The sequence below is a fragment of the Pezoporus flaviventris genome, unplaced genomic scaffold (assembly GCF_033815535.1).
Source record: "Pezoporus flaviventris isolate CSIRO_AGI_PZ_B2104156 unplaced genomic scaffold, CSIRO_AGI_Pfla_v1 ptg000023l, whole genome shotgun sequence".
NCBI classification, from domain to species: Eukaryota; Metazoa; Chordata; class Aves; order Psittaciformes; family Psittacidae; genus Pezoporus; species Pezoporus flaviventris.
The window spans coordinates 11887178-11914102 of record NW_026892571.1 but is presented as its reverse complement, the minus strand read 5'-3'; the positions used below and the strand labels follow the sequence as shown (position 1 = coordinate 11914102).

General features: G+C 39.6%; 1 protein-coding gene across 8 annotated transcripts in view; it reads right to left on the bottom strand.

Moving 5' to 3' along the window:
* EBF1 (EBF transcription factor 1) overlaps nucleotides 1–26925 on the bottom strand; it is a 278437-nt gene that overhangs the window by 41423 nt on the left and 210089 nt on the right. For all 8 annotated transcript variants that reach the window (XM_061456792.1, XM_061456797.1, XM_061456793.1 and 5 more), the window contains exon 10: nucleotides 25078–25204. In XM_061456792.1, the coding sequence (XP_061312776.1) occupies nucleotides 25078–25204 (127 nt within the window). The remainder of the gene's footprint in view (nucleotides 1–25077; nucleotides 25205–26925) is intronic.

Genomic DNA, 26925 nt, shown 5'->3' with positions numbered 1-26925 from the left:
TAGGCATAAATGAAAACCTCAGTGTCCTGTCTGAATGCCAAAGCCATTCCTATCGAAAGTACCTCAGCCTCAATTTGGCTGTTTTTCAAAACTGTAGACTACTGATGTGCAAGTGCACTATGGTCAGAGCAAAAAGAGTCTTCAAGAGAAAAGATTGGAAAAACACCAGCTATCACATCCAAAATCTCTGCAAATGAGATTCACAGAGAAATACAAGTAGAGCTGAATCATAAAAACGAGATGAACTGCGCCTAGCTGTAATGAACGTTATAGGTGTGATGTTCTTGGAAGACACTGACCTCCTGTGAGGTTTAATTTAGGTCATTAATCTCTTCCCATACTTAAGCTTAAATCCCTTGAGAAAACAATAGTTCCCAAACATCTTTATTTCTAAACATTAGCTTTGATTTTTCCACATGACACTGTGATAAGGCTACTCACCTGAAAGCAACAGGACCATTTTGGATATATCCTCGATGAGGCAGCAAATTGTTTAAAAGTAAAACAGTTGGGTTTGTTGTTTGCTACTTTACGACACTTAAATAGAAATGTATCATTTAAGCGCTCTCAGTAGTTTCTGATTTGAGCACCATCTACATCACTTGCTTCTATAATTTTTCAGGGGTATTTTTGCAAAAAATTTGACAACTGTTATCAAGGGTTAAAAAAAAAAAAAAATCATACCAGCCTGTCTGATAAACATGTTTCCCTGCCCTCACACCCCAGTGAGCACTGTGACACTATACTTTTATCATCCAGTGTGTGCTCAGAATGAGCTTAGAACAGCAATTGCCAGGAATAGGCAGGCGATAAACTGCATTGATTTAACACATCTTGTTTTCAATCATGCTCAGATTTTCTGAGCACGCATTTTCCCTGTACTCCAGCTTGTAGCTTTTATCTGACGAGCTGATCCCTTTTCACTGGAAAATGAAAAGGTCGCACAATAAGACACGGTTTACTGGAACTTGAGCACGCACCAGGGAAAGTATTTTAGATAAATACTGTCAGACATAGTGGAGCTGAATTTCAACAACACAATTGCTAAACAACAATACTTATTACTCTCTAGAACAAGCCTACGAGCAACTTACGGCTCACAGCAGGGGAGATCTCAGAGTTAGGCTCAATAGTTAAAGAAACCTTATTCAAGCCTTTTTAAGGATGCAGTATCGCTTTTGCCTTACATGCACCGACTAGCCATACCTCAGGAGCAAACTAAGGACCATCTCTGTTGCTTTCCAAGGTAATTTATAAATGATGGGAAAACCACATCAATGACTTTTCTTTTTCTTTTTTTTTTCTTTTTTTTGGCAGGAAGGTAACTGACTACATGCTTGATTTAATGAAATGGGGTACTGGGTGATGGTAAAAAGAAAATTATCCATATGAGAAAGTAGTTTAACTGAAACTAATTAATTAACGAACATGGGTTGCTGAGGAGGTCAGTAAACAAGCGAGGAGTAGTATGGCATGACCCATCTACCAATGGCCAAGGTACAGTAGGCCCATAACAATAATTCTAATTTGGTTTGCCCTCCCTCTGAAGTGGCTGTGATGATCCTGACCAATACAGTACTGAAAACCAAATATCTTTATTTATTCCTGCCAGAAGGGGCAAAGAAAACTTCCAAGTTATTCTTTACTGCATTGATTATACCCAAGAAAATATCTCACCAATCAAACAAGGAATGTGACTTCATTTTCCTCTTCAGCCCAAGTAGACTAACACTCATGTCCCCACAAAGGTTCAGCTGCCAGTCTGCAGTGAAGGAGGGGTGACTGATTCACTGCAGTCACAAACCCCTTTTGGCACCTCCTTCCTATGCACATAAATGGAGCATGCATGAGGTCCTCACCTGCTTGCACATCTTGTACTCACTGCAGCACCTAAACCTACCAAATCCACCTTTGGAAGAGTCTCATCTTTGCCAGTGTTTCCCAGTCTGCTCCCCTCTTCCGGCAGCCTTTCTCAGGACTGGGACCCTATTTTCCATGGACCCCAAGCACCGCCAGAACTCCCCCCTTATTACAGGTATTTCTGCACCACTGACAAAAAGCCAGCCCAGCTCCTTAATGAGTAACTTGGACTGCAAGTGAGAACAGCATGTTTAGTTGAGAATTTCCTTCAACGTAGGTGATTTGCTCTGGCAGTAGTGGGTTCAGCCCATAGCATGTTATTCTGAACATGCCATGCCCCGCTAGCTCACCCATGTAAGCAGTTTTACGTGCCAAACATAGTTCAAATGGTCAATGTCTTCAGATGAAAGCAGTCCTTCCTGCTTTTTGTCTTTTCCCTGGTATATAATTCATCACTTTTGCTTACAATTACAGATAGTCCGTCAATCTCTGCAAGCATAAGACAGGGGTAAGAAACTTCAGCCCCTTTTGGAGAAAGTAAGTGGCTGTGCTTCTCCAGGGGACTGGTCACTAAGACACAGCTGCTGGCTCAGCTTAGCTGTAACAGTTAATGAGAAACAGTGATACCTCCTGTTGCTTCTGAAGTTGCAATACAAAGTCCCACAAACAAAGTATCATCCCCACAAAAATCCTTTCCATTTGTCAGCAGTGTCGGTGCAAAACTGGTGTGAAATATTTATGTTTTCCTTGTTTCTCCTGAATGCGCTTATTAGTCATTTAAGCCCAGCATAAACTCATCTTAAATTCACTTTGTCCAAGATCCTGAACCAGTATAAAGCAGAATCATTCCAGCAATTTTTATAAAACTATAATAATACTGGCTGAAGCTTTACTGGTTGGCACTCACTTTATACTTTGCATATATGCATGAGATAACCAAGCCTCCACCTCTAGTCAGATACATCCATCTTTCTCCGATGTTCTACTCACATTGTAAGCCTTACAGAAAGAATATGGTAAATATTATTCAAATTACATTTTGAATTATAATTTCAAATAGGTAAGTCATAAGCAAAGTGATAGACCTCAAGAAAAGTCTAAAGTAAAATCCAACTTTGCACGCAATGCCACTTTACATTCAGCCCTGTGAGCCTGTCTGCAAGAAAATTCATACAGGCATCGATTTCTCCCTCTCACCAGGCAAGTTTTTTTGCTAGACGTGTAAGGTGAAAATCTGTGCTGCATTTTAGGGTTATCTCCTGCAACACAGGCAGAATTCTGATATGACTTCTTCATTAAGTGCTCATAATCCCAGAAATGAAAGTAACTCATTTCATCCCAGGGTGCCTGTTAACTGAGAAACTCATCTTAATTGAATGCACAGATCAGTTAACCATCTTCAGATTCGCAAACCATTAGTGCCCCATTTGCACAGCAGCTCTGCTGGCAGGTCTCCTCCCACCACTGCGCTTGGGGGGGATCTGAGGCTCAGCAGAGGAGAGGAGGTGCTGGAGGCGATGAGCAAGCACTGCCAAGGGCTTATGCTCACGACAAAATGAGTGCTCTGGGGCCGAACAGGCCTTTACTAAATTGCTGGCGCTAGATCACCTTGCAAGTCAATTACAGAGAAATCAACAAATACTGCAGCTCTGCCCCCAAACAGGAGTTAAGTAGCCTCCAAGCAGGCCTACAGAGAGATCACTAATCTGGAATCTGGAGCCTCGCAGGCATAAGAGAGGAGCAAGTAAAAAGAATTGCCTATATCATTCCCTTTGCATCTTGGCTCTCTCCCACCATCACAATTTACCATCTAGAATATACTTGGTAAAACAGCAAGATGAGTATGGAAATTAAAATATCCCAGGTGCTACTGTCAGCCTACAAAGCTGATGCTGCAAGAAGAAACTGTAAAAGGTGAGGAAGTGAGGAGTCAGACTGACACTCTCAGGTTATGAAACACTTCCAATGTTTCATTTACAGCAGGAGTGAACCAACCTTTGGGTTTTTTGGTGGTCACTGCTGAGTTTGGGATATGCAGCAAAACATCTCTGACGGTCGGTGACACCCCAAAGCAGTAACCACATCCCTGCACTCATCCATGCCTGCCTGCCAACTCACTAAGTCTATTCTGAGGTAGCTAAAACTTTTCTGAAGTCAAATACGGTTCACCAAAATTAGACATTTTCCTTTTAACAGGTAAAAAAAAAAACACATTTAAAGTGGTATCGGATTAATTTTTCTTAAACCAGAAATATTATAGTTTCCCTAATTCAAGGCAGAGGTATAAAAAACAGATTAAAGACTGCAAGATTATCAGAAAAATAGAAGAGAAGGTATAAATTTACCATGAATAACCAGAATCTATCATACAGGTTTATAGTCATGCATTTGTACTTGTTTATTTCCTAATCTTCTAGGTCTCATTGGCAGCCTTTAGGAAAATTCAGATCCCAGCTCTGAATTCATCAATAAAATACCTTCAAAGTAGCACGGTATTGCCCATTTTCTCTTGCATAAAACAAATACCTTCCTTCCACCCAATTCAAACCAAAACCCAAACCCCACTGTAATGGATTACATTATGCTGTACAAATTTGTTTCTAGTAGATTTCATGAGAACTGTTGTCATTATAAACAACTACCACTAAAATACACGTGTATCATATTAATATGCCTCAAAGTTCAATACCAACAACAAACAGTATCATCAGTAGATAAAAACAAAGATGTTGCAAGTGTGACATGAAAAAAGAGCATTCAAATGGTTAAATCTAATTTAGCAATTTGCAAGTTGCTGGTCTAAAAGGAGGATTTTAACATTAATCTCTCTCAAAGTGGCGTACTTATCAGTAACTGATTTGTAGCTTTCCAGGCAGTAAGCAATACGTATAAATATACTTCTGGGTCCATCAGCAGTATGCAAGAATGCACTTAAACAGACAAACTCACTAAGGCCCCGAGTGCACGAAGTATTAAGCACCTGGCTGCCAGAGTTAATTAGTCTGTGCAGAGCAATGCACTGATGATGCTGCTACTGCTCCCGCTTCAAGCCAGCTCCACCACACTGGCCTGGGGCATCTCTGCTTTCTGCTCTCTTGTGCTGTGTATATGCAGCTCTAGAGTGAAGGGTTTTTTCCTCCCCCAGGATCCCCGTGCATGCCAAGACTATCATCTTGGTATCTAACCACTTGCTGTCAGGACACTTCAGCTCACCGAGGAGGACACAGGGACAGAGATGGGAAGGAGCAGCCTCTTGCACTATCTGACTGCATTGCACACTTAAAAGAGGACCTACTTGTATTTTGGCAGTTAGCTGCTGTTGAAAGCAGGCCCAAAGGCTACCAGAAACTGGCTCTGTGCAGGGAAGAAATTACAAAAATGTCCAGTATCTTTGGCTTCAGAAGAAAATCACTTTGGGTTTGCACTGAAAAGACTGTGCTGGTGCTGGCACCCCTTTTGGAAGGCTGGGCTGGCAGTACCTACAGTTGCAGAGCCTGGGGACAGCCAGGGGGGTACAGAGCACAGCTCAGATGCCTCTTGAGACTTGAGATTCCCACCAGTGGAGTTTACTCACTTCACTGGCATTGATTTTTACATTGTGTGGTCTCTTCTCTAACTGAGTGGATGATACACATGCAGTGGCAAAGGTAATGATTCAAAATAAATTTAAGTGGTAGCTGATTGAGTAAAATATGGACACTGACAAGGTATTGTGCCTTATTAAACTCTAATGTGCTTGCATAATTGATTGTCTTTAAAAACGTGCAATTTTTACATCTTTACTTAACAAAGGCCTAACAATCTCCTCCTAAATGAAGCCATATAAAAACGTTCTGTGTATGTAGGTGTGTATAACTAGTTGTGCAGCTGAAAATGTGTTAACTGCATCTCCTAGCATAATTTTGCATATGCTGTATATCTGCGTGTACAGGGGACAATTCTTCCTCCAGCTTGTAACAAGTGAAGATTACTGCTGGAGGAAATGAATTCTAGCTCATCACAGCCAAAGCTGGGAAAGAAACAGCAATGTTATTTAAGTCTAGGACCTGAAAACTGTTAGGTGCTTTATCCAAATAGCAAAGGGAAATGTAATGTCACTTTTTTCTTCCAAACTTTCTTGTTGAACAACACAAAAGTGAATGAGCAAAAGACGTAAACAATTCCCACAGTATTCTCCTGCTCTACTCCAGACCACCTAGACCCTTCATTCCCTTTCTGCAATTTGCCCACACCAGCAGCATGACAGACAGAGCCCCCTTCAAAAACTATTTCAGTAGTTTATCACAACTATCAAATAAACCATGTACTGAAACACATATAAAAGGAAAGTAAATGCATCATCTCCTGGGCACCTAGAACAAAGCTAGAAAAAAACTCCACACTTTTTACTTTTTTTCTTCCCAACATTCAAATATTCAGAAAGTGCATTATTGTAAATGGAGAAATGGGACTAATCCAAATCCGTTTTAAAGTGCGTTACACTGTGAAATACCACAATATTCTACAGACAGCATTAATGTTACCTCGGTTAATCATGTGTGATGGACACTGGCTCACTAAAGTCCCAAAGTCTGGTGTAAGTATCAGATGGCAGAATTCAGTTTCAAGTACTCTTGAAAAAGTACTCAGGGTTGATTGTTGTTACATGTAACTGCTAAGCATGCAAATCATTATTTATTACTGGTTAGGCTCTTCAATCCCACTGGATTAAAGAACACATTACATGATTTGGTCAGAATTTTTTTAAGCATTAAAATCTCTGCATTTCAATCAGATTATGGCTGTGGGGTCCTTAAGTTTCAGGATATTTCCCCAGCAATTAAGATGTTTTGCCAATAGCAACAGTGAAGTAACCTTCTCTGTCAGGTATCTATGAAGTGATTTTTTGCCTTAGCATCAGAGCTCTTTCCACATTATTTGGCATTATATATTTCCTGTGATTTATAATAGTCCTGCATTAAACGTCTATTTTAGAGCCAGGGAACAAACAGCCACAAAGCCATAAAATTTAGGCATCTATGTGTATTTAAGAATCCCAGCAGGCACCTAAATGAACTTTCAGGACTCTAAATATAATAAAAATTCTGACTGTAACTAACAGAGTCAAAATCACACAGGAAATCTGAGACTGAAAGTTCTGCTGCTTCTCACTGGTACTGTGGATCTGCAGTTTGCAGTGTCTGGTAGGTGGTCACTAGTAGCATCAGGCGATACTGAGGTCCTGCTATCATTCAAGTTTTAGCTGACTAAGTATGTAAACAATCACAAGCTGCAAGATTCAAAATTTCTTACTCTGTGCTGTGATGGGCAAGGATGGAAGAGTCACTCGTTGGGCACAATTTTTCCGTAGAAACTGCACAGGAAAGGAGCTGTGAGTTAAAGACTACCTCCCATTCCAAAGCAGATAAAGTTTTCTAACTTCTCCTTAAGGCACTAATCAGTAAAAATTAATATCTGCTCAACACTGTGTTATTGCCTTCCAGTAGAATTTATTCCATTTGAAGACTTTTTATGTATTTGCACTTTTAACTTTTTCCCAGCCATTATGAAACCTTTTGGAGACATGCAAAAAAAAAAAGACATTTAGTGACTGTCATTAATTTCCCATTAAAATAACAGGACCTACAAAGGCAAGATCAGTATTTTCCAGTCTGTGATGCACTGACTTCCAGGACCCCAGAAGTCCTGCAACCTGGTGGTCCATGTAAGGAAACTAAGAGAAATGTAAGCCTATTGTCAGTGGGCTTAAAGGCGCTGCACAATTCCTTATTCAAGGGTCTGCATTTGTGCTGGAAAATATTTAGGTGTCCATAACCCTGAAAAATGTTGAAAAGCCACTGCAAGAGAGGGTTTGTTGGCACAAGCTCTCCTCCCGCTGGAAGATTTGCTACATACATTGAGGCACCAGCTTGGAAGACTGTGGATATTTTCTGCTGAATGGGGCCCTTGGAGAGGAAATATTTGATTTACTGCAGAGTTCTCATTTCCCTGAATTGCAAATAAAATGTAATTTGATTAAATGTAAATGAATCCTACAATACTTTTGGTGGCTTGTCTGAAACAATTGATTGTAATGGGCATCCATCATTTGGCTTGATTTTAATTCAGAGACAAAAAAGGCAAAATGAGAAAACTAAAGCAAGTGCCACTAACATTCTAGAGGTGGAGCAGTCAAGAGCTCTGGCGCTGGACTGTCATTTCCATTGTTCTTGGAGAGCAAGCAACGCAGTGGAGGGGAAACACAACAGCAAAAGAAAATGAATAATGTGAAACATATACATTGAAATAGATCTAGAGGAAAATTAAGCTTTTCCACAACTAATTCCATCAAATCAGCCTAAAGAGCACAATTTGTTAAATTTATTTTAACACTGATATTCTAAAATGAATGAACAAGGAAGATAAATATTGTTCTGTGTTTTTCAGAGAAAAGCTTTGTTTTTATAGATCACCCAATTCCTTTTGCACCAAGATAATTTTCAAGTGCATAATACTTTTTTAAGCAGTTCTTGTGGTCTGAAACAATAAAAGAGAAGTGAAATTTTTGGTAGTGACACAAGCTTGATAAACTTTTGGTGTCACTTCCTTTAAATGTGGAACTACTCCAACCACAGAGATAATTATAGATGACCAGATTGTAACTGCTTTATTGCTCCTTTTTCCTCATAAATTTTAATTTTGGAAAGTTAAGTGAAAAATGTGGTTTCAATTTCCTACAAATTGCACACAATTTGGTTTTAATAAGAAAATAGAAAGAGATGGTACTTTCTTTGGAGTGAATTACAGAGAGGAGTTTGTCTCTTTTTCTTTCAGCATCATCAAAATAACGAAGTACAAAATGCAAAAAAGATGACTGGGGAAAAAAAAGCAACTGCATAATGTACTATGAAAAGCACCAAGTAATTCTTTATCTAAATATGCTCTGAGCAATTCAACAAGGTAATATAATTCCTCTAGCCTTTCTCCTCTCCGTTTTACCAGACTAAAACTTAACAGAAATCAAGCTGCGTACACGCGTCAACAGGAAGCCTAATGCGAAAATGCTGTGTACGTAACCATCTCGCTCTCTCAAAAGGTACCAGCAATTGTCAAAGTAACTTGCAAAACAGTTCTATTCAGACCATATTAAAAAGGCTTGGATAAATACTTACATGGAACTAACAAAACAAGTATAGAAATGAAAGCCAACAGAAGACAGAGCCAGTATTTATTTTGCCCAAGAGGTATGTGGGACTTGAATCAGTGTGTGGCTTTACCTACTGTACCCATACCTGTAATTGCAATATACATATTAGGATCCTAAATCATATTAAAGGCTACCCAGCTTTCCTTCAGCAACAATGGTCCAACAGAGGTTTTAGAGGAGATGAAAAATGCCCTGGTGTAGCTACAACCAGCATAAAGCAAACATTAAGAGGGGATCCTGCCAGTGCTGCCAGCAGAGAAGTGAGTAGGCTTAGCTCAGGGGGCAGGGAGAGATGACCCAAGTCCAACCAAGACTGTCGGTCAAGTATGGCTGTGAAATGGGATGGTGGAGATCATAATGCAAGATGGAAAGTCCACTAAACACTTGTAGCAAGGCTGTCAAGGCTTACTGTAAGGACTATAGGTAATGCAATTCTTAATCTCATGAAACTTTGAAAAGGTTATTAGATTCCTAATTTAATAGAGAACTCAAGTAACATAAAGAGTTTCCTTGACCTTCACCAAGTTGTTTAGCTGCTTCTAAGTAATGATGGTTTTGAAACTTAAAGGATTCCAGTTGATTTACACCATTTTAAATGAAAACAATAGTGAAAACTGACTAGTAATATATGTAAGTACAGAGCCTTTATCAGTTTTATATGTGCAGAGTTTCTGAAAAGTAGTAAATAACCAAATGGACATTTTTAACAAATTTTAATACAAAAGAATTATTCATTATGAGAGCTTATGTGAAAAAATCAATTTCCCTGAGAAAAAAAACAGGCACTGCAAGTAATGTTTTGGAAAAAAAAAAAACACCAACCCTTCATAAAACCTCAAATTACCAAATTTGTGAAATCTAGAGGGACAAAAGTTATTAGCAAATTACTGCACAAATTTGAGAAAGTATCTGTGATGAATTTCATTCAGCTTTAGATTTTATTACACAAATCCCTAGGAAATTTTTTGCAAGAAAATTTTCATTGGCCAATAACATTGTATGTCTCAAACTGCTTTCTAAAAAACACAGAAAATGCTTAACTGCCCTATTGACAACCCACACCATAGTCGTTTCCTGTGTTTTATAACACAACTTTTTGCTTCTCCTATGACTGCAATCACCAAAGGCAGAAAAAAAAAAAACACAAGCATTGCCAATGCCTTGAAAAGATGTTATGCCACAAACACCTTAACCCACAAGAAAATAATTCTTTCAGTGAAAAGAAAGTCATGGTCCTTTCCAGAGGCAAGAGTGTCTTCAGATTGCAATTGTCCCTTCCTGACTGTAGATGCAAAGAGTTCAAGAGAAGAGGGTTTTCTTCACCCCACATGTCCCTGCAGAGTCAGAACACACACCTCAGTCATTTATCATCATGCCATCTCAACCTGCCAGCTTGACAATGATTTTTCCCCTGGGGTTTCTAAACTAGAAATGTTATTTAGGTTACAAAAACAATTGCACGTTTTCTGCTTCCTGAGCCAGTGTAGAGCTGCAAGTATGCAAATGGAAGGAATCTTAAACCTCCCAGGGCTGCAGCCACTGCACACTCCTCAGCCCTCCTTGCCCAGGAAAACAAACACCAATGGATGGAGAACTCATGCTGGGAAAGTAGTACATGGTGAGATGCTATGACCATCGCAACCTGTGCTCCCTTCAGTACTGATGGCTCAAGAGCCTTACTGCAGGCTCTTGCAGCTTACAGAAAACAATTTTCTTTGGCAGCTGCATCAGCCATAGATTATTTTCCTCCTTCCATTTTTCCTCCCTTTCCCCCATTACTTGATGGGAAGTGTCTGCTTCACTCTCCCCCCTCTCCTGTATGGATTAAAGGGCGAAAACCTTTCAAGCCCAACAATGCTGAGGATCCAGTGCAAACCCTGCAGATCAATATTAGCTGAAATTTGCAGGAGACCTGATCCATTCAGAACTTGCTCATCTGGTCTGGCTCATATTTCTAGATAAGGATCACATGGGATACAGTAAGTTTGCAGGCACATATAAAGCAGCTTCCTCATAGCACTGGATGCATGTTTGCCTTCACAATTGCTAAAACATTGCATTGTTACAGGAGCTCACTATTTTTTACCTGGCACAGTTTCTTAATTCTTAATTATTATTTTTGCATAGGTAAATCTTATCTGTGCACATTATAAAATTCTCACTGCTAAATTATTTATGCCAAACAATCAAGTGTGATACCTCTGCAGATGTCAGCAGATAAACAGAAATGCAATGTTGCATGATGGAGTTTAATGCTGTGGAAATGTCGAGGCGTTTACTTGAAAATTCCACTGACCTTTGCTGTCCTTTCTTCAATGTTTGCTTATTGCCACAGTAAGGAAACACTGCAATAAGCTTAGGCATTTTTATATGTGTCTCCTGAAAGTCAATATTTAAGGGAAGCATGTTTCTTCAATTAAACCATTTTGGATTACTTGCTATCGAAAGAGGCAGCACAGAGGTACCATTTATACAGAATACAGGCAATACATGTGATACAGCAAAGAGAGCTAGAGCAAAAAACTCAATCAAGGCCAAACTACAGGATTGTCCTAAAGGAGCATGGGAGCACAGTGTTTGCATGTTGTTACAGCGGGATACTGCGACCTTAACATATTACAGGTTTGTGGTTATTTTGGGGGTTCCTCTCTTTCCCTGCTGGCAATCCAGGCTCTGTGGGACCTGTGTAACAAGGCAATAGTGTCTGGGAAATAACGAGCAGGGGAATGCAGTGCTGTTCCTCCATTGCAATGTTAGGTGTGATGTTGCACAGTAAAGCACCGGATCAATACTTCCAGCAGCAAGCCGTTCAATACACCTGAATTATTGCTTCATTTTTCTTCTTATTATAGATGAGTTGTGTTATTATTTTCCCCAAATCGATATTTTACAACCTTTTTTATCCGTTTCTCCATAAATTTTGTGATTACTTTAAACTGGGAATTCCGGTACACTAAATAAGATGCAGTATCTGAGAGGTAGTGAATGTACCAACACAATTTTTTACACAAGACACTGCTTAAAGGCAGATCATAATCAATAGCTAAGTAGGAAAATTTTTACGTAAGAAAGTTGAAAGCAGCGCCACTTTCTTACAAAATCAAAATTCACGTTCCTAGAACATATGGGCTACAAAATAAGACTATTTTAGACGTATGGGGAAAGAGAGGTCTGATGGGCACTTTGCGTGGGAAATTTAATTCCAAACAAATATGCTTTCTACTTCCCCTCAGCTAAAGGGCGACCATAATTCACTGGAATTGTTTCTCGCAAAGCAGATAATCCTGTGCACCTTAGAGTGATTTAATTAGCTTCCATAGCTGTCTCCTGCTAAGTGTTTAAAGCATCTGCAAATCAAATCATGTTAACTCATCTGCTGCACCACTTTCTTTGTTCTATGCATAGGACCTTCCTAATAGCATTAATAGAAGCATGAGTTTCCCTGGAGAGGGGAGTAGCAAAGTGAGTTAATTACATAGTTATTGTAAAATTGTGTACATTATTCCACAGAACACGCTGGGTAAGTATTAAGGTGCTACACAGAAAATGACAATTTTGGGTGATCCCAAGGACTGCAATGTTGTCATTTGAAAATGTAATTGTAGATTCCCACTGAAGTCAGAGGAATCCTGTAAAATTCCTGCATGCAGTCTACCTGGCCTGGCTGCTCGTGGACTGCAGTGCAGGATCATGGCTATTCCCTTCACATCAGCTACAATTTCTATCCTCACATTTACTGCAGAATTACAAGATTGAAAAGTAGGAGGTACAGCCATCTCCATTCAACGTTTTCTAACACTTGAAAAATTCTGAAGGGAAAAAAAATAAAATCCATGAGATTTTCTGCTCTGAATTGTATAGATTTCCGCTCATATCCATTTGGGCTCATTAAGGATAGCATCACAGACTCCCCAGAGAGCATGTCCAGCAGCTTCTTCAAATCTGGGCCTCTGTACTACAGTAGGGAAAGTAATTCATAACAAACCGTTCCTTCTCAGTAACTGTCCACAGAGATATTTTTCTCCAATTAACTTGTTAGCTGAAAGTATTTATCAAAGAGTTTGTCTAATTAACCTTATCCTTATAGATAGATCATTAGAGTGGAGTGCTACAGATTTTTGGTTTAAATTCTCCACTTACAGCATATGTTTGCAGAGGGCATCTCCTCACCTGTGTGTTTGCTGGTTTCAAGTCATGTTTCTTACCGACCAACAGCTTTACATCCTTTTGTTCAGAGACACATACACCACGGAAAGTCAACTTTCCATAGGACACTGAATTTTTCTTAAAATGCACTGTCTCAGCTAACTCACTCGTTCAAACATTCGCCAGGAGAAAAACACCACAGAGAAACTGAAGGAAATTCATTGCCAAAAAACAAATGAATATTCATGGTCCACAGAAATTCCCTTATTTCCCAGCTCTAATCGGCATGAACATCTGTGAAAAAAGTCTAATGGGGGAAATTGGAGAGGGGAGGGGGGTCATTTCAATCCATTCCCTTAGGCCCCAATTTAAAGAAGGCTCATTTGTCTTTCTAACAGAACTTGCAAGCAATGCAAGGATGAACAGTTTTGGTGAAGACACGATGTGCAGACTGGTCTTTGAGAAAGTTGAACTAAATTCTTAACTCAAGAACAAAAGACACCTAGAATAGATTCTTGTTACTGTCCCTGACCTGCCAGACAGTGCACTGCCCTGAGACCCCCTCCTATCAACAACAGAGCCTGAGCTGACAGAAACACCCAGGGAAAACACAATCTAAGGCAAATAAGTGAGGCATGTTTCACTCTCTTCTTTTTAAATAAACGACATGCACGTTTCAATGTAAGATTTAAGGGAACTAAAAGTACCTCAAAATTAGAAGCCTGTAGGGAAAATATTGCTTTTCAGTATGATGGCCACTTGAAGACTTATTTTTAGGAACGACAACATAGTGACTATTTCTCGTAGCTGTGCACAACATGCATGTCAACTTTGAGGAGAATTCTTTTTGGAGTAGTGAAACTAGTCAGAGATCTACATTTGGAAAAAATATTTCTCTTGCAGAAGCAACCTTTCATCATGAATTCATGGTTACTTCTGGCAGTAAAACCTTGCCTTTCATTTTTACAAACACAAGCTTGCTGCTAGAACTGCCTGAGCATACAAACTGTGTATTTTTATTTGATGAGTCTTCTAAGGAAAGTAGCCCAGCGAAAGCTAGCAATAGGATATAGCTTATGAGAAAAAGCCAAACAAACCACCAAACACAAATAAACAAAAAATGAAACAAAAAGAGACACAATAAGCACATGTATTTCAGAAACTATCATGGGACAGTAGTACTTGGGGCAATAGTTAACTTTCCTGCTTCGCACCTAGCGTGTGAGGTCACTCAGAGTGTAATACTTCTTATCTAGTTTTGAGCACTTGCTCAGAGCCCACCTGTAGACAGGGGACAGAGAGAATAGTTTCATGATGGTGATTTACCCACTTCTAAGATGATGCCTGAGACAGTCAACAGGGTACCATGCCCCAGAGCTCCAAAGTGAAGGTCACTAGGGCTTACTAGATTTCTATTCCTTATGCAGACAAGCTTAAAAAAAGACCTTATCATGTTGAAAAGGGATAATGCCCACCCTAGAAGATGCTGCAGTACTAAAAAGTGACAGCAAGTTTCACAATTCATAGGTTTTGCCCTGTAATTTTCAGAAATTTAAAACCGAGAATTTGGTGCCACTTTCTGTTTTAACAAAGCATGCATTTCTTTGCTAGATGTCTGTTACAACATCTTAATTTCTATGTGCATTTTTTGTCCTATGGGGATTAAAAAAAATACCATTCTTAGTTGATTGTGTGGGGGTTTTCTCTCTGTGTTTTTTGGTTGGTTCTTTTTGGGTTTTGTTTAGTTTTGCTTTTTTTATTAACCCTCTATCTGCTAGGAATGGGGTTTCCTCTTGTTAACCACCAATGCTGACACCTGGTGCTATGCAAGAGCAGTTCAGGTCCACAACTCTTCATGCAAAGAGGTTAACCACAATTTATGCCAACAGAAAAAACAGGAAAAAAATCACATCTGGGAGGGAAGGAAGAGAAGGGAAACTAAAGAAGATGCTGAAAGATTAAATAACATTGGGTAGGGCCAAGCAAATACCTTAAGGTAAAGTATGCAAGACTGTAGGTCTCCAAAGGTAGCTGTCCAAACCCACTCTTTATTGTGATACTGAATGGATTGTTCACATTTATCTTCCCAAGCTGTAAAGTCCCATGAGCTATCTGATACTTGGTAGTCTCTGTTCAGCATGGGTTTGAAAGAAGTTCATGCAGAATAGCTGATACGCTGCAAAGCCACAGTCTAATTTACATCATGCTAACATGCTTGTGTACTAGTATATTAAATAGCTTCTACCTTGTGGAATAACAGATCTGTGTATGCTTGACTTGGCAGAGTTCAGGAGTGTTGTACGTCTGTAATGAGCTACAGAGTTCACAATAGACCAATGGCAAGATCCAATGGCAAAACACCTTTCAATGAAGGTTATGAGCAAACCTCAAACAATTGGGCTTGAGATTTTTTTACTAAGCTTCAGATATTTTTTTGGGGGGTGGGGGAAGTTGGCAAATGTTAAAAGAATTGCAGTAGTACTAATGCCACAATGTTCTTTCTTAGCAGCATCAGCAACTGGGTGATGATAGAGATCTGCCAGGAGGCCCTAGCAAAGTTTGTTCAGGTTGTTACAACTTTCGAGCAGATGGAATCTCCAAGGAAATTCTACTTTCTCTGAGATATTAGTCAGCCATTATCATGAAATAAATGTGGACTACTGCCAAATGTCCCAGATCATTTAAAACACCATGGTTACAATTCCCTTCCTTTCCGAGTTGCTTGTCCTATGGTGCCAGCAATGCAGAGTCTCTCCAGCCTCCAAGAGCATGTCTGCACTGCACACTGCAATCTCTTACACATGGAAATACTCAAACTGACTTTTTAAATAAAGTAACAATGGACACTGCAACCTGCACCAAGAGGCAACTATGCAGCATTTTGGACAAGCCTGAAAAGCTCTCAGGGTTGAGCTTAGTCATACTGGAACTAAACTGATTCCAGCATCTCTAACCAGACGCCACGGCAGACCACATCATTTATGCATTTGATATCTTCATAACTAAGCAGAAGAGCCTGTGTGAGTTCTTGCAAGATAGCAGAAAAGTACAAAGAACTTCACACTCCATGCAATAAATTGCTCTTGCATCCACTGAGATGAAAGGCTGCAAGTACAAGATTTTCCTTTTATCTATATATTAACAAAAAAGCCTGAATCTGTAGACATGGGCTATACTGGGGCACACCTACTCTGTAGTCATTGCTGTCAGCAAGATTTAACCAGGCTAGATAAGCATTATGGGCTATGTAGGGATGCTAGCACAAGCACAAAGCAAGGAGGCTGCCCAAGTCCTGCCTCTGGGGAACGATGGCTGCACAGCACATTGCTGGTCTGAGCCAGCCATACAGCCTTCACTTGTGTAACAAAATGCCTAAGCAAAATGAACCCTCACTAACAAGCACCTCAAAGGATTAAGCACATCTTAAGGAGGCTATTTTGCAGGTAGTGCTGTGCAAGAGTGTGCCTCAAGGGGCCATGCACTAAATTCATGTTCTGACTTCATTGCCAGCACCAGCGTGCTGTGCACATGGGCACCTCTGACAGCCTAGCCCACAGCTTGGCCATTTTTCAACAACACACACTAAATCCTGTCCACGGTCCCAGGCAGAAATCAAAACCTGCTGCATCCCATGAGAAGCACAGAAAGGGTGAGTTAGGTACATATATACCTGCAGGGCAGCCAGAATTCCCAGCTAACTGTCTATGAAGTATTTCAGTGGCAACAAGTAGCCAAGGAGTCTGCTTTCTGGACCAGCAAAAAGATAATGCTTTGTGCCTCTTTTCAGGGCACAGGATCAAAATGCATTAAGGTAAGCAGTACAGCTGCTGCTGCTACTATAAACTGTCCATTTCTGTGGCATTTGGTTAATCTGAATACCCACACTTCAAGAAACAAGACAGTGAAGCCTCCTGTAGACACAGAATGCAGTCCAGGCTTTTTAGAAATTCACCTCAGCTCTCTATTTTATTGGCCATTTTTTTAAAAGAGGGAATAATATCTTATCAACTGACATGAGCTAAAAGGAGAATAAAAAAAGATTGACAATTTCAGTCTGGAATAAGAGAGTTTTGAAGCAAAGGCATGAAAATTTAAAGGTTTTGGGGTGGGGATAAAGAAAAGAATTTACAAGGCTTATTTTGTGAACCCAGAGGGTTAATTTATCATGGAGTAAGTCTAACTTGAAAAGCAAAAAATGGTTTATTGGCTTTGAAGGTCAGATAACTATGTTATATTATATTCAATAGGTTAAGGTTCCAAGGGTCTACAGGGTTGCATGACAATTGCAGGAATCCTTATAAAGTCTAGTTTATACCTTCATTGTTAATAGCTTTCTAATCCTTTACCACAAATTTATAGTTTAGAAATGGCAACACGTCTTAAAGATTAAAGGTATGTGACAAACAGTTCATGTCCTTTAATAATCAAATCACATAGCTTAGATTGGGGGCTTATCAGGCTTTTTCCTACGCTATGGTTTCATAGGTAGAGAATACTTTATATCCCTATTACATGAATGATGAATGAGACCATTGGTTATGGGCTGTTATTTGCCTGGCTGTAGTCAATATGTTTTCTTTGGACAGGGACTTCAGTGATTTATTTCTCTTTTGGCCTTATCACTTATTAACTCAGGGCAGACAGAAACAGGCAAGTTGTGAATAGGGACTAGTGCCCATTTAGACTTCTAATATCAGAGAAAATATTCTTTTTAATGATCCAGCTACCCTTTGCTGTGTAGACTCTGATTGCACTTCCCTCTAACTAGAAAATAAAGGTCATATTTCTTGAAAAGTGTATACATAAAATATGCAAAATAATATGCTTCCTTCACAGCCAGTTTTATTCTGATGGTTGCTGTAATTGCTTTCATTTTGCAGCTGTCCTACAGGTACACTGCACACTTTAAGTGATTGTTTTTTGCAGTGTTTTTTGCAGTGTGGTGCTGCCAGCGTTCAAGAAATACCAAAGATATGAGGGTTTTCTGTTCCTATTAGCATACAAAAGGGATTTTCCAGTCTACCTCCATTGCTTCCTCACTGGCTGGTAACACTCTTCTCCCTGCAACAAATTAGGATACCTCTCAGCTTCTTTTCCTGATTTTTCTGCATACCAAACCAACAACCCCAATATTCTCAATATTCGAGCCTGGTGACTCTCTGCACTTTACTAGGCACATCCTAAGAAACTTCAAAACAAGCACTTTTGTAAGAACTTTAACTCCCAAGCCCACCACCAAATAATAAAAACTGAAGTTATCTCACCTAGAAAAGACTGTGCCAAAACAATTGCAACTACTGACTCAGGAGAGCAACTACGCTAATGGACTGGAACTCAGAAAGGGCCAGGTTCAAGCTTAAACTCAAATAGAGATTTCCTAAGGACATATTTTCTTTTCAAGGGCAGGTTACAACCCAGCCACTGACGTACGTGCTGGAAGGAGAGACTGCACCAATCCCTCCCTTTTTTTCCCACTTGTATTTTACCTGCAAGCATCTTGGACCCAGCCAGCAGTGATGCCATGAGGACCCAGTTCTTTAGTGACTATGGCAAACTCCTGTGGTAGCAGAACAGCTTAACCTCTTCAGCCCAATGCACCACCCCAAATACAGGTCCATCCCTGAGCTCCACACTCCACCTGATGCCTCCAGTGTCCTCATGACATGGTCTAGTTGGGAATGAATACTCAGTACAGTGAGATGAAGGGGGAACCCAGTGAGAACTCCACATTAGGATATTTTTTGATAGCTGTTATGAGGAGTTCTTTGATTGTTACCAGAGAAATTAATTAAATTTACCAGTGAAAGTCTACATTTACAAAGGATTTATTTTCATTCTTCCTTACTTGACAGTGCCATAGTTAGGATTTACCATCTCTCCTCTGTAGAGTATCTTTGAGATCAGGAACAGACTTTATATTGAGCATCCAAAGCACAGGGTAACCTGCAGTGCCAGGCTCTCCTACTTTTAAGAACAGACACCAGCTCTTACTTTAAACTTTATACATTTCTTTGAGGGATTTTGTTCTATTCTTCCATAGCACTCTGTGACTATTTAACTTCAAGATCTCTGATACTTTTTATTCTACCACTGCTATTAATATTTACTAGTGAAAGGCAGATAAAAACTGCTGTTAAAAACAAATGACATTCATTTGCTAGCTACCAGATCTCGTAGCTGGTCACTTGTCTGCAGAAGTGATGTGCTCTATATTTCATGTCAGATTAATGATTGTCGTATCTTTGAGGGTGAAGAATTTTATAAATACATCAGGATAAAACCCAAGACAGGATCAGAGATGCTGACTTTTTTATTTTATTTTTACTGTCCTGTTGGCAGTGGCCTCTCTCCTCATTTATACTAATCAGCTATTTAAGTGCTCATGATTTAATAATAAACACACATGAATGAGGCATTGTAAAACTAATGGGGTTGTGTATTACTGATGTTGAGAATAACTGCCACTAGATTTTAACATTTCTCAGGAACTAACACACAGCTATGGCCAAGGTTAGGTGGTGCAAGGGTCAAACTCTAGCCCACGGGGATCAAGAAAGGCTCCAGTGGGGCTACAGGAACTTCTTGACAGCCAGTCTGTCTCTTATCACCACTTCTTTTTTCTCCCCCCCCCCCCCCTTTTTTTTTTTTCCTACTTTTTAAAGTCTACAAACTCCAGAACTCTCCATTCTGAAAACTGATTGCTTCATTGAATATGTATCTTTTGAACTTTGCATAGTTATTGGTGCCTTCTTGAAAGCAGAAAATTTTCCTAGCAAAGGAATCACTGAAGTTTACCAGGCTGGAAATTTTAGAGACCAGAGTTCACCTTTTAAGCAGTTCCAATGCTGGGCGGATATCTGTACATCACTTTAACCTGGCCATGGACTAAAACTTTAAATGGTGATGGGTAGTTTTTGGTCTCTTATTCTTGGAGGTATTTGACTTCAGAAATGAAGAGAGAATGATTCTCAGAAGACAACAATCCCTGTCCTTCTGCAAATTAAAAAAAAAAAAAAAAGACAAAAAGCTAAAAATTAAGCCACATAAAACTGAGGCTTTTGAAAATATTAATGATCTGTGATCTGTAAGGGTCTTGCTGTTTGTACATAGGCTCAAATGTTTTCAGAAGTAAATTAAAGGTGAAATGAGGATGGAGCAGGGATTTTTCCACATAAGGCTATTTCTTCTACAACTGGGGGAGTGAAAAGTTCTCTAAGAAGTCCTATGACATTTCAGAGAAAGAGGCAGTCTCCCAGCAGTTCTGCGAATATCCTGACCTTCCTAATGCTAGCATTTCTACATTACCCCACACACAACGGCTCAAAAGCGTAATGCAAACACTGGTCAGTCTCAGCAGTGCTCCACTCTGACCTACTTGGCCTTCATCACAATTATCCTGGAGGCTCAGCGCTCAGTGTCTGGGTTATTCACACTGCACAGCAAGCCCTATGTGTCTATGCTGACCCTACGTCCACTCGTTCCTGTTAGTAGCACTTTTAGAGACATACTATAGCCCATAGCTTATAACAAACCCCAAAGAACTGGGGAAGGGATTGTGTCACTTGCCACTGACACAGTTTAGCCCCCAGCCCCCTGTAAGACTAATGCAAATGAAAATAGTCCCTAAATTCTAACTTGTATCGAACCATGCAACCGTTTTTAAAAAAAAAAAAGAAAGAAAAAAATATATTAAAAAGGAACAGTATTTGGGGTAGTGTTCCACCAAGAATCTGAATTAAACCTATGTGGTATACATAACGTTAGTGACAAAGCTATATACTTTTGGCCCCTATGTAGTCCTCTGCTCTAGTTTGGAAACAAAAGCATAAAACCTTAAACTGAGCAGGTGGCAGAAGACGCAGCATAATGCATTTTTATGGACCTTCCATATGTCCTTTCCAATATGCAGGGAGATAAAATCTCCCTTCACTTACATTCATGCAGTCCCACTCAAATCTTGCAGTAGAGTACTACAGCAAAATCCATCTGTGAAAGTCATGCTGTCCATGATGCATCCATTTCTCAAAAATTAAAAAAAAAAACAACCAAAAACCAAAAAAAAACCTCAAAGACTTGTCCAAGTACCACAGTTTCTTGCCAGATCTCATCCTTTATTTAACTCAACCAGTCACCTTGGGAAACTACCTATGGATTTGTATCCCTAATGGCTCCTTCCTTTATCTCAGTTTCTCCAGTTCTAAAATAATGGTAGTGATACCTACCACTTTAAATTGCTTTCTCCTTGCTGGTCTTACAACTAGATCAGGTCTTAGGATTTAGAATAAACAGGACTTTGAAGCCTCATTTCTTCCTTCTCTGCCAGATACTGTCACACAAGTTGCCTGACTGGCTTTAAACCACGACACCACCTAAGTTGTAACATGAAGCTTAATTCACTTACTGCTCTTCAGTACCATAAGAGACTTATAGATGCACAGGGAACTACTGACAAGCATGTTTGAGTATTTCTGTATGTAATATGAACTTTTAATATTATTCCAAAATTAACACACATGCAAGATGTGTTCGGACGACTGTATATCTAAATGTTCTCTCGGGAATGTCAAAGCTTAAAACGCAAGAAATAATTGCTCTTTAAGCTCATGCTAACGGCTTGCTTTGCAGATGGAAAACTAAAACCTTACATTTTCTTGTAAGCATAGGGTTGACACTGGTTTATTTCTTTCAAAAATACTTACAAAAGCCAGGATTTCTCTGTATATATGTGACCTTGATTTCTAGATGGCACATGGACTACTTAGAGATCATGTTACTAAGTTATTTGCAGTTAAACGGGATAAAAAAAAAAAGAGGCTAAAATTAATGGGTCACTGGGTATTTTCTTCTGAGAACTTAAGTACTTAACAGTAAGAAAAAACCAGTTTACAGCCAGGTGGCTTGAGGGGATATTTTGTTGAACACTGATTAAAAATAATTTCTTCTAAATGAGACCTGACCACAAAATGGGACCATTAACGAGCAGGGACATTCTCACCAGAAAGGAAACTACGCTTGATCAACTCCTGCACCGCCCACAAACCCCAGGTCTTTTTCTCTCTCTCTCACACACACTCTCTCTTTTTTTTTCTTTCCCCTTTTTCTCCTCTACCCTTTTCTTGTTCTTAATAGCAGGGTAAATAAGCAGCAAGTGATGCTGAAATGTTTTCGGCCAAAAACAGAGGCCAAACTCCTCTGAGAAAACATTTGGCCTCTGTGGTTTTGTAATATGTTCCAGAACACTGAGTTCACTGAAGAACATTGTGAAAAACTCCCATCGGCTGGAGTGATGCTGGGGAATGTTACTGTATCCCAACTTCCAATTGGTCCATTTCCTGCAGGCTTGTTAAAAAAAAAAAAAAAATAGGGAAAAAAAAATAGTGCTATGTGGGAGTTAAAACAAGTTCTCATGGGAAAAATGAATGGCAAGAAATTCTAGCTTTAAAAGAAACAGCTAATCTGCTAGTTTGATTGTTCTTCAAAACTTACAATGAACCAATAATCCTAATTAAAAACACTTGGCCTAGTTCTCTAAAGCATCATAGCTTTTTCTATGCTTCGTTTGTACACACCATAGACTATTAGTTTTTTTCTAGTGCTCACTAACAAAGTGCTGACTTTGTTGGGATGGCTGAGCTAATTTCGTGAACTCAGTGTGAAACCTTAGCTAAACAAAATTGTGGTAATTTTCCTTAATTTGTAAAAGTGATTGGAGTGCAAACAAAATTTTCCTCTTGGGTCAATCCTATAATTTTCAATTAACTAAAACTAATCGGCAGGCGTGTACTGAACCTGCATTTTGTTTAAAGGGCTGGAAGGCACTTCTGAAGGTCAGGATGCATTAATTGTTTTTATTTTAGTTTCATTTAGTCTTTATTAAAAAGCCACATTTAAGTTCAGGCTGCCTTTAAAAGGAAAATGCAAATTGTGTGAGATAGGATTTCAGTCACAATAGCTTTTCTGTATCTACCGTAACTCCATAAAAGCTGCCTAAGTAAGAGAATTGTCCGTGGACTAGATCACCTTTGATTTTAGCATTGTTGTTTAGTATTACATAACTTTCATTTATTGAATAAAATATAACGTGTTTTAAACACTAACCTGAAAGGCATATATGGAAACGCTCTCCCTACTGGGACACCTTATTTCCACATTCAGCCATCTGCTTCTGGGCAGACAGGCTAAACTGTTGCTCTCCTTTTTACTGGAAAAGCTAATTAATGATGATCTGAAAAGCAAAACCAAAACAGGTCCACACCATTTTCACATTTAAGTCACAAAACGAAGTCCCCAAAAATGTCTTTTCAAAGTCAGCTGGGGTGGGTTTCTTCCCTTTCTTCTTCTACATGCATACTAGCCATTTCACCAGCCCAAGATGCAGTCACACTGGTGGCTTGACAACAAGCAGGACAGCACAACTTACTGTGAGTAAGAAAGTGAGAAGGGAAAGGATTCGTGGTCACACTGCCCAGAGCTCTGGCTGACACTCTCATGTGGTACACACTGGCAACTTGCACCAGCTGACAATCTGACCCTTTGCTTTTGCTTTTTCTTTTGTCCTAACACATTCAAACCCTAAATATCTTCCTTGATATGGTGCATTATTGTCCAATATATGAATTTTCCACACATTGTTGAAATCATAACACTCACAATAAATGCACACAGCCTCCACAAGTGCCTGCTGCTCAGCCAGCAAAGCGATATGTGAACACTTTAAGACCCAGTTTAAAGGAACCCAGTACATAATCCCAGCTGGGGGAGAGGGTATTAGTAAAAGACAACAAAGCTTTATAAGGCACCTTTGTTCAACTTTCTCAGTGTTAAGAAAAATCAAATGAGATCCTTGCTACCCAGCTGGAGCCCAGAAGTCTCTCGTCTGCCTCGAGTCCCTGTGTGTACTTTCACAGCTGGAGCAAAATATGTGCCCACTGTAATTCAGAATGCCTCATAACCACAAGTATTTATCATATATCTTATTCTTAAAATTCCAGGGGCAATCAAGAATGGGGAAAGGAACTGCACTGGATTGCGATGAACCACAGTTCAGGCAAATGGTTACAGAAATAGTCAGTCCCGTCTCCATATGTGAAACAACAAGCACATAAAAGGACAAGCACACAAAAACCTGGACCAAACCATTAATTCTTGTAGCATGCATACCTTCCAAGGAATCAATGACACACATCATTTTAAAAAGTTAGGCTGCTACTTGACTTATTTCCCATACCATTCTTATCACTGCTGAGAGTGGTTTAACATTGACAGCACCTGCAATGTCCTCATGTGGCTTTTTTCAATAATTCTTCAGACCAAACCACTGGACTTCATCATCTCAGTGTCAGATGCAACCCCAAAATATGCTGCAAGTCACTATGCAGCATCAGCTGGGGTGAAAGCTATTTAGCCTCCCTGGAAGTCAGAGACAAGTATGTAGTGGTGAGATGGGCAGGTAAACAGGCTGCTGCTTTGAACACTTGCAACACTTGCCAGACAACATGAGATGGAGATATTTAGCAGAATACTTCTTGGAAGGCAGGTTTGTGATTGTGCTAGTATGTCTGGCTCTTTATGCTTGTACTCTTCCTCTGTTTGTTTGAGTAGTGGAGTATCTGTTTCTCTCTTTCCTCCCCCTGCCTGGGTAAAGAGATGTCCCACTGCGAGGACAAACAAGCGAACAAAAATCCCACACTGGTATATTTTCAGATTCATCTCTATGGTCATCCATTTCTGAAATCCGACCTTAAATTGGTATCTCCCATGACGTGCTCAGCCAAAATACTAAAATACAGTACCAGTTTTTAATGACAAAAACAGAAACCCGAGGAAGCATGATATATTGCCTGCCCTATTTCTCCACATTATATCTAGTACTAAAGCATCCTTACCTGTGTAAATGAATCTTCCAGGCGTTCCCTTGCAAAACTGCTTAGACTTGTAGGACAATGTGACTTCTACAACCCCTGGGATATGTCGGGGAGGCGTCTGTACACGAATAGCATGAGGAGTAATCAGCTGGAGGAAAACAGAGAAGGGAGTAGAAAGGGAAAAAAGCACTGTTAGATGCTGAACACTTCTTTAATAACACTTTCCTCTCAGATCACAGTAAACAATCTTTGAAACATGTAATTAACCTGTCAATGTTTGAATACAATCTGGATGTAACCCACACAAAAGCCAGTTACTACAATATTTACAAGCGTTCTGCTCTTCAGCCATAACAACATTATTTCTGTTTTCATACATGGCAGGCACTTGCTTCCTCGTACAAGCATTAGCCCTGGTTTAATGCAATAATTTTAGTTCACAGCAGCAGGATGCCTATGTTTACTCAGGTGAACAATGGGGTCATAGCAGTGTCCAACAAATCCAATTGATGATACACAGGTGTGTGAACATGGCACAGCTCAAGCCCAGGCTGAGATTCACTGTGCAGCCCAAGCCCAGGGCTTTAAATGCACTGGTCCCCAGCTGACATCCATACCCTTCAAAAGCACCACATGCTGCTGAGTTTTCTATTCATTTTCTGGAGGTATAACGGATTACTGCAGAAATGCAAATCTGGCTTCTGAAGGATGGTGGATCTTTCCTTACAAATGATCAGAGCACTCGAGAGATATATCAAATATAATCATCTAACCAACACTTCCAGTCTGCCTTCATTGCAATGACTGACACACATCTGATGTGAATTTACATATTAAGAAGTAGACAAACTTAACTTTCTTAGTATTAGGGCTGGAAATCCTAATCATCTTAACATATAAGGTTGGGGTGGGACAGTGCTGCACTTTCCAGGCTCTAGACCATTTTTGCTCTGTCAGGATTCTGGACTGGATTTAAAACATAGTCCCTGAAATTGATATAAGAGCCATCTAGGAGTTTTTTTAATTCATGGCAGGTTAGCTCAAACCTCTGCTGCACTCAGAAACTACAGCATTGTACTCCCCATCACTGAAAAGTCCTCACTCATTATGCTGCCTCAGACAAGAATAGGGAAGAGGGGTATGGAGAAAAGCTGCCATGATAGTGTCCAGCAATAAGGATACAGCTCTGGCACACGGATGAGCGTTCTCTAACTGACTGTGGCACATTAACACATTTCCAGAGAGGCAAACAAGACCAAGACCATAACCAGCCTTGACAGTGAGCAAAGCTATGGGCACCCTGTGCAGACAGTAAACTGCCCTGTGCTGTTGTTTGAATCATTTCAATATGCCTTTTTTTCCCCTTAATAAATAGCTAACTTTATTTTTATTTTTACTAGGAACCAATTATGTCAAAATCATAGCAAATTCTTACCAAAATTTCAGATTTTTAACCAGTTCTCAGTTTAGGGCATAGGACTAAAAAAGCACAGGAGAGTAGTAGCTGTCTGAGAGCCATCTGTGTTACTGAGGGAAATGGCATACACAGTAGGAAGTTCTCCATACATAAAATAAGAAAATTAAAATTGCATCAAGTTGAAGATTAAAACCAAAACTGTCAGCATCAAATGCTCCAAAAGTTATTCAGATCCACAGAAGTCATAAGTCATATGGCATTTCAGAAATGATCGTGTAGGAATTGATGCCTCCTTGTTTGTGAGCTCCAAAGAACATGTTTTGAGGCTCTGCTTTGAAATCATGTGATTTAGAAACTTACTTATTTTTAAAAGAAACCTGTCTTTTTTTTCTGAATTACTCACTCGATCAACTGGGTAAAAAGCAAAACAAAATTAAAAAAAATAACCAAAA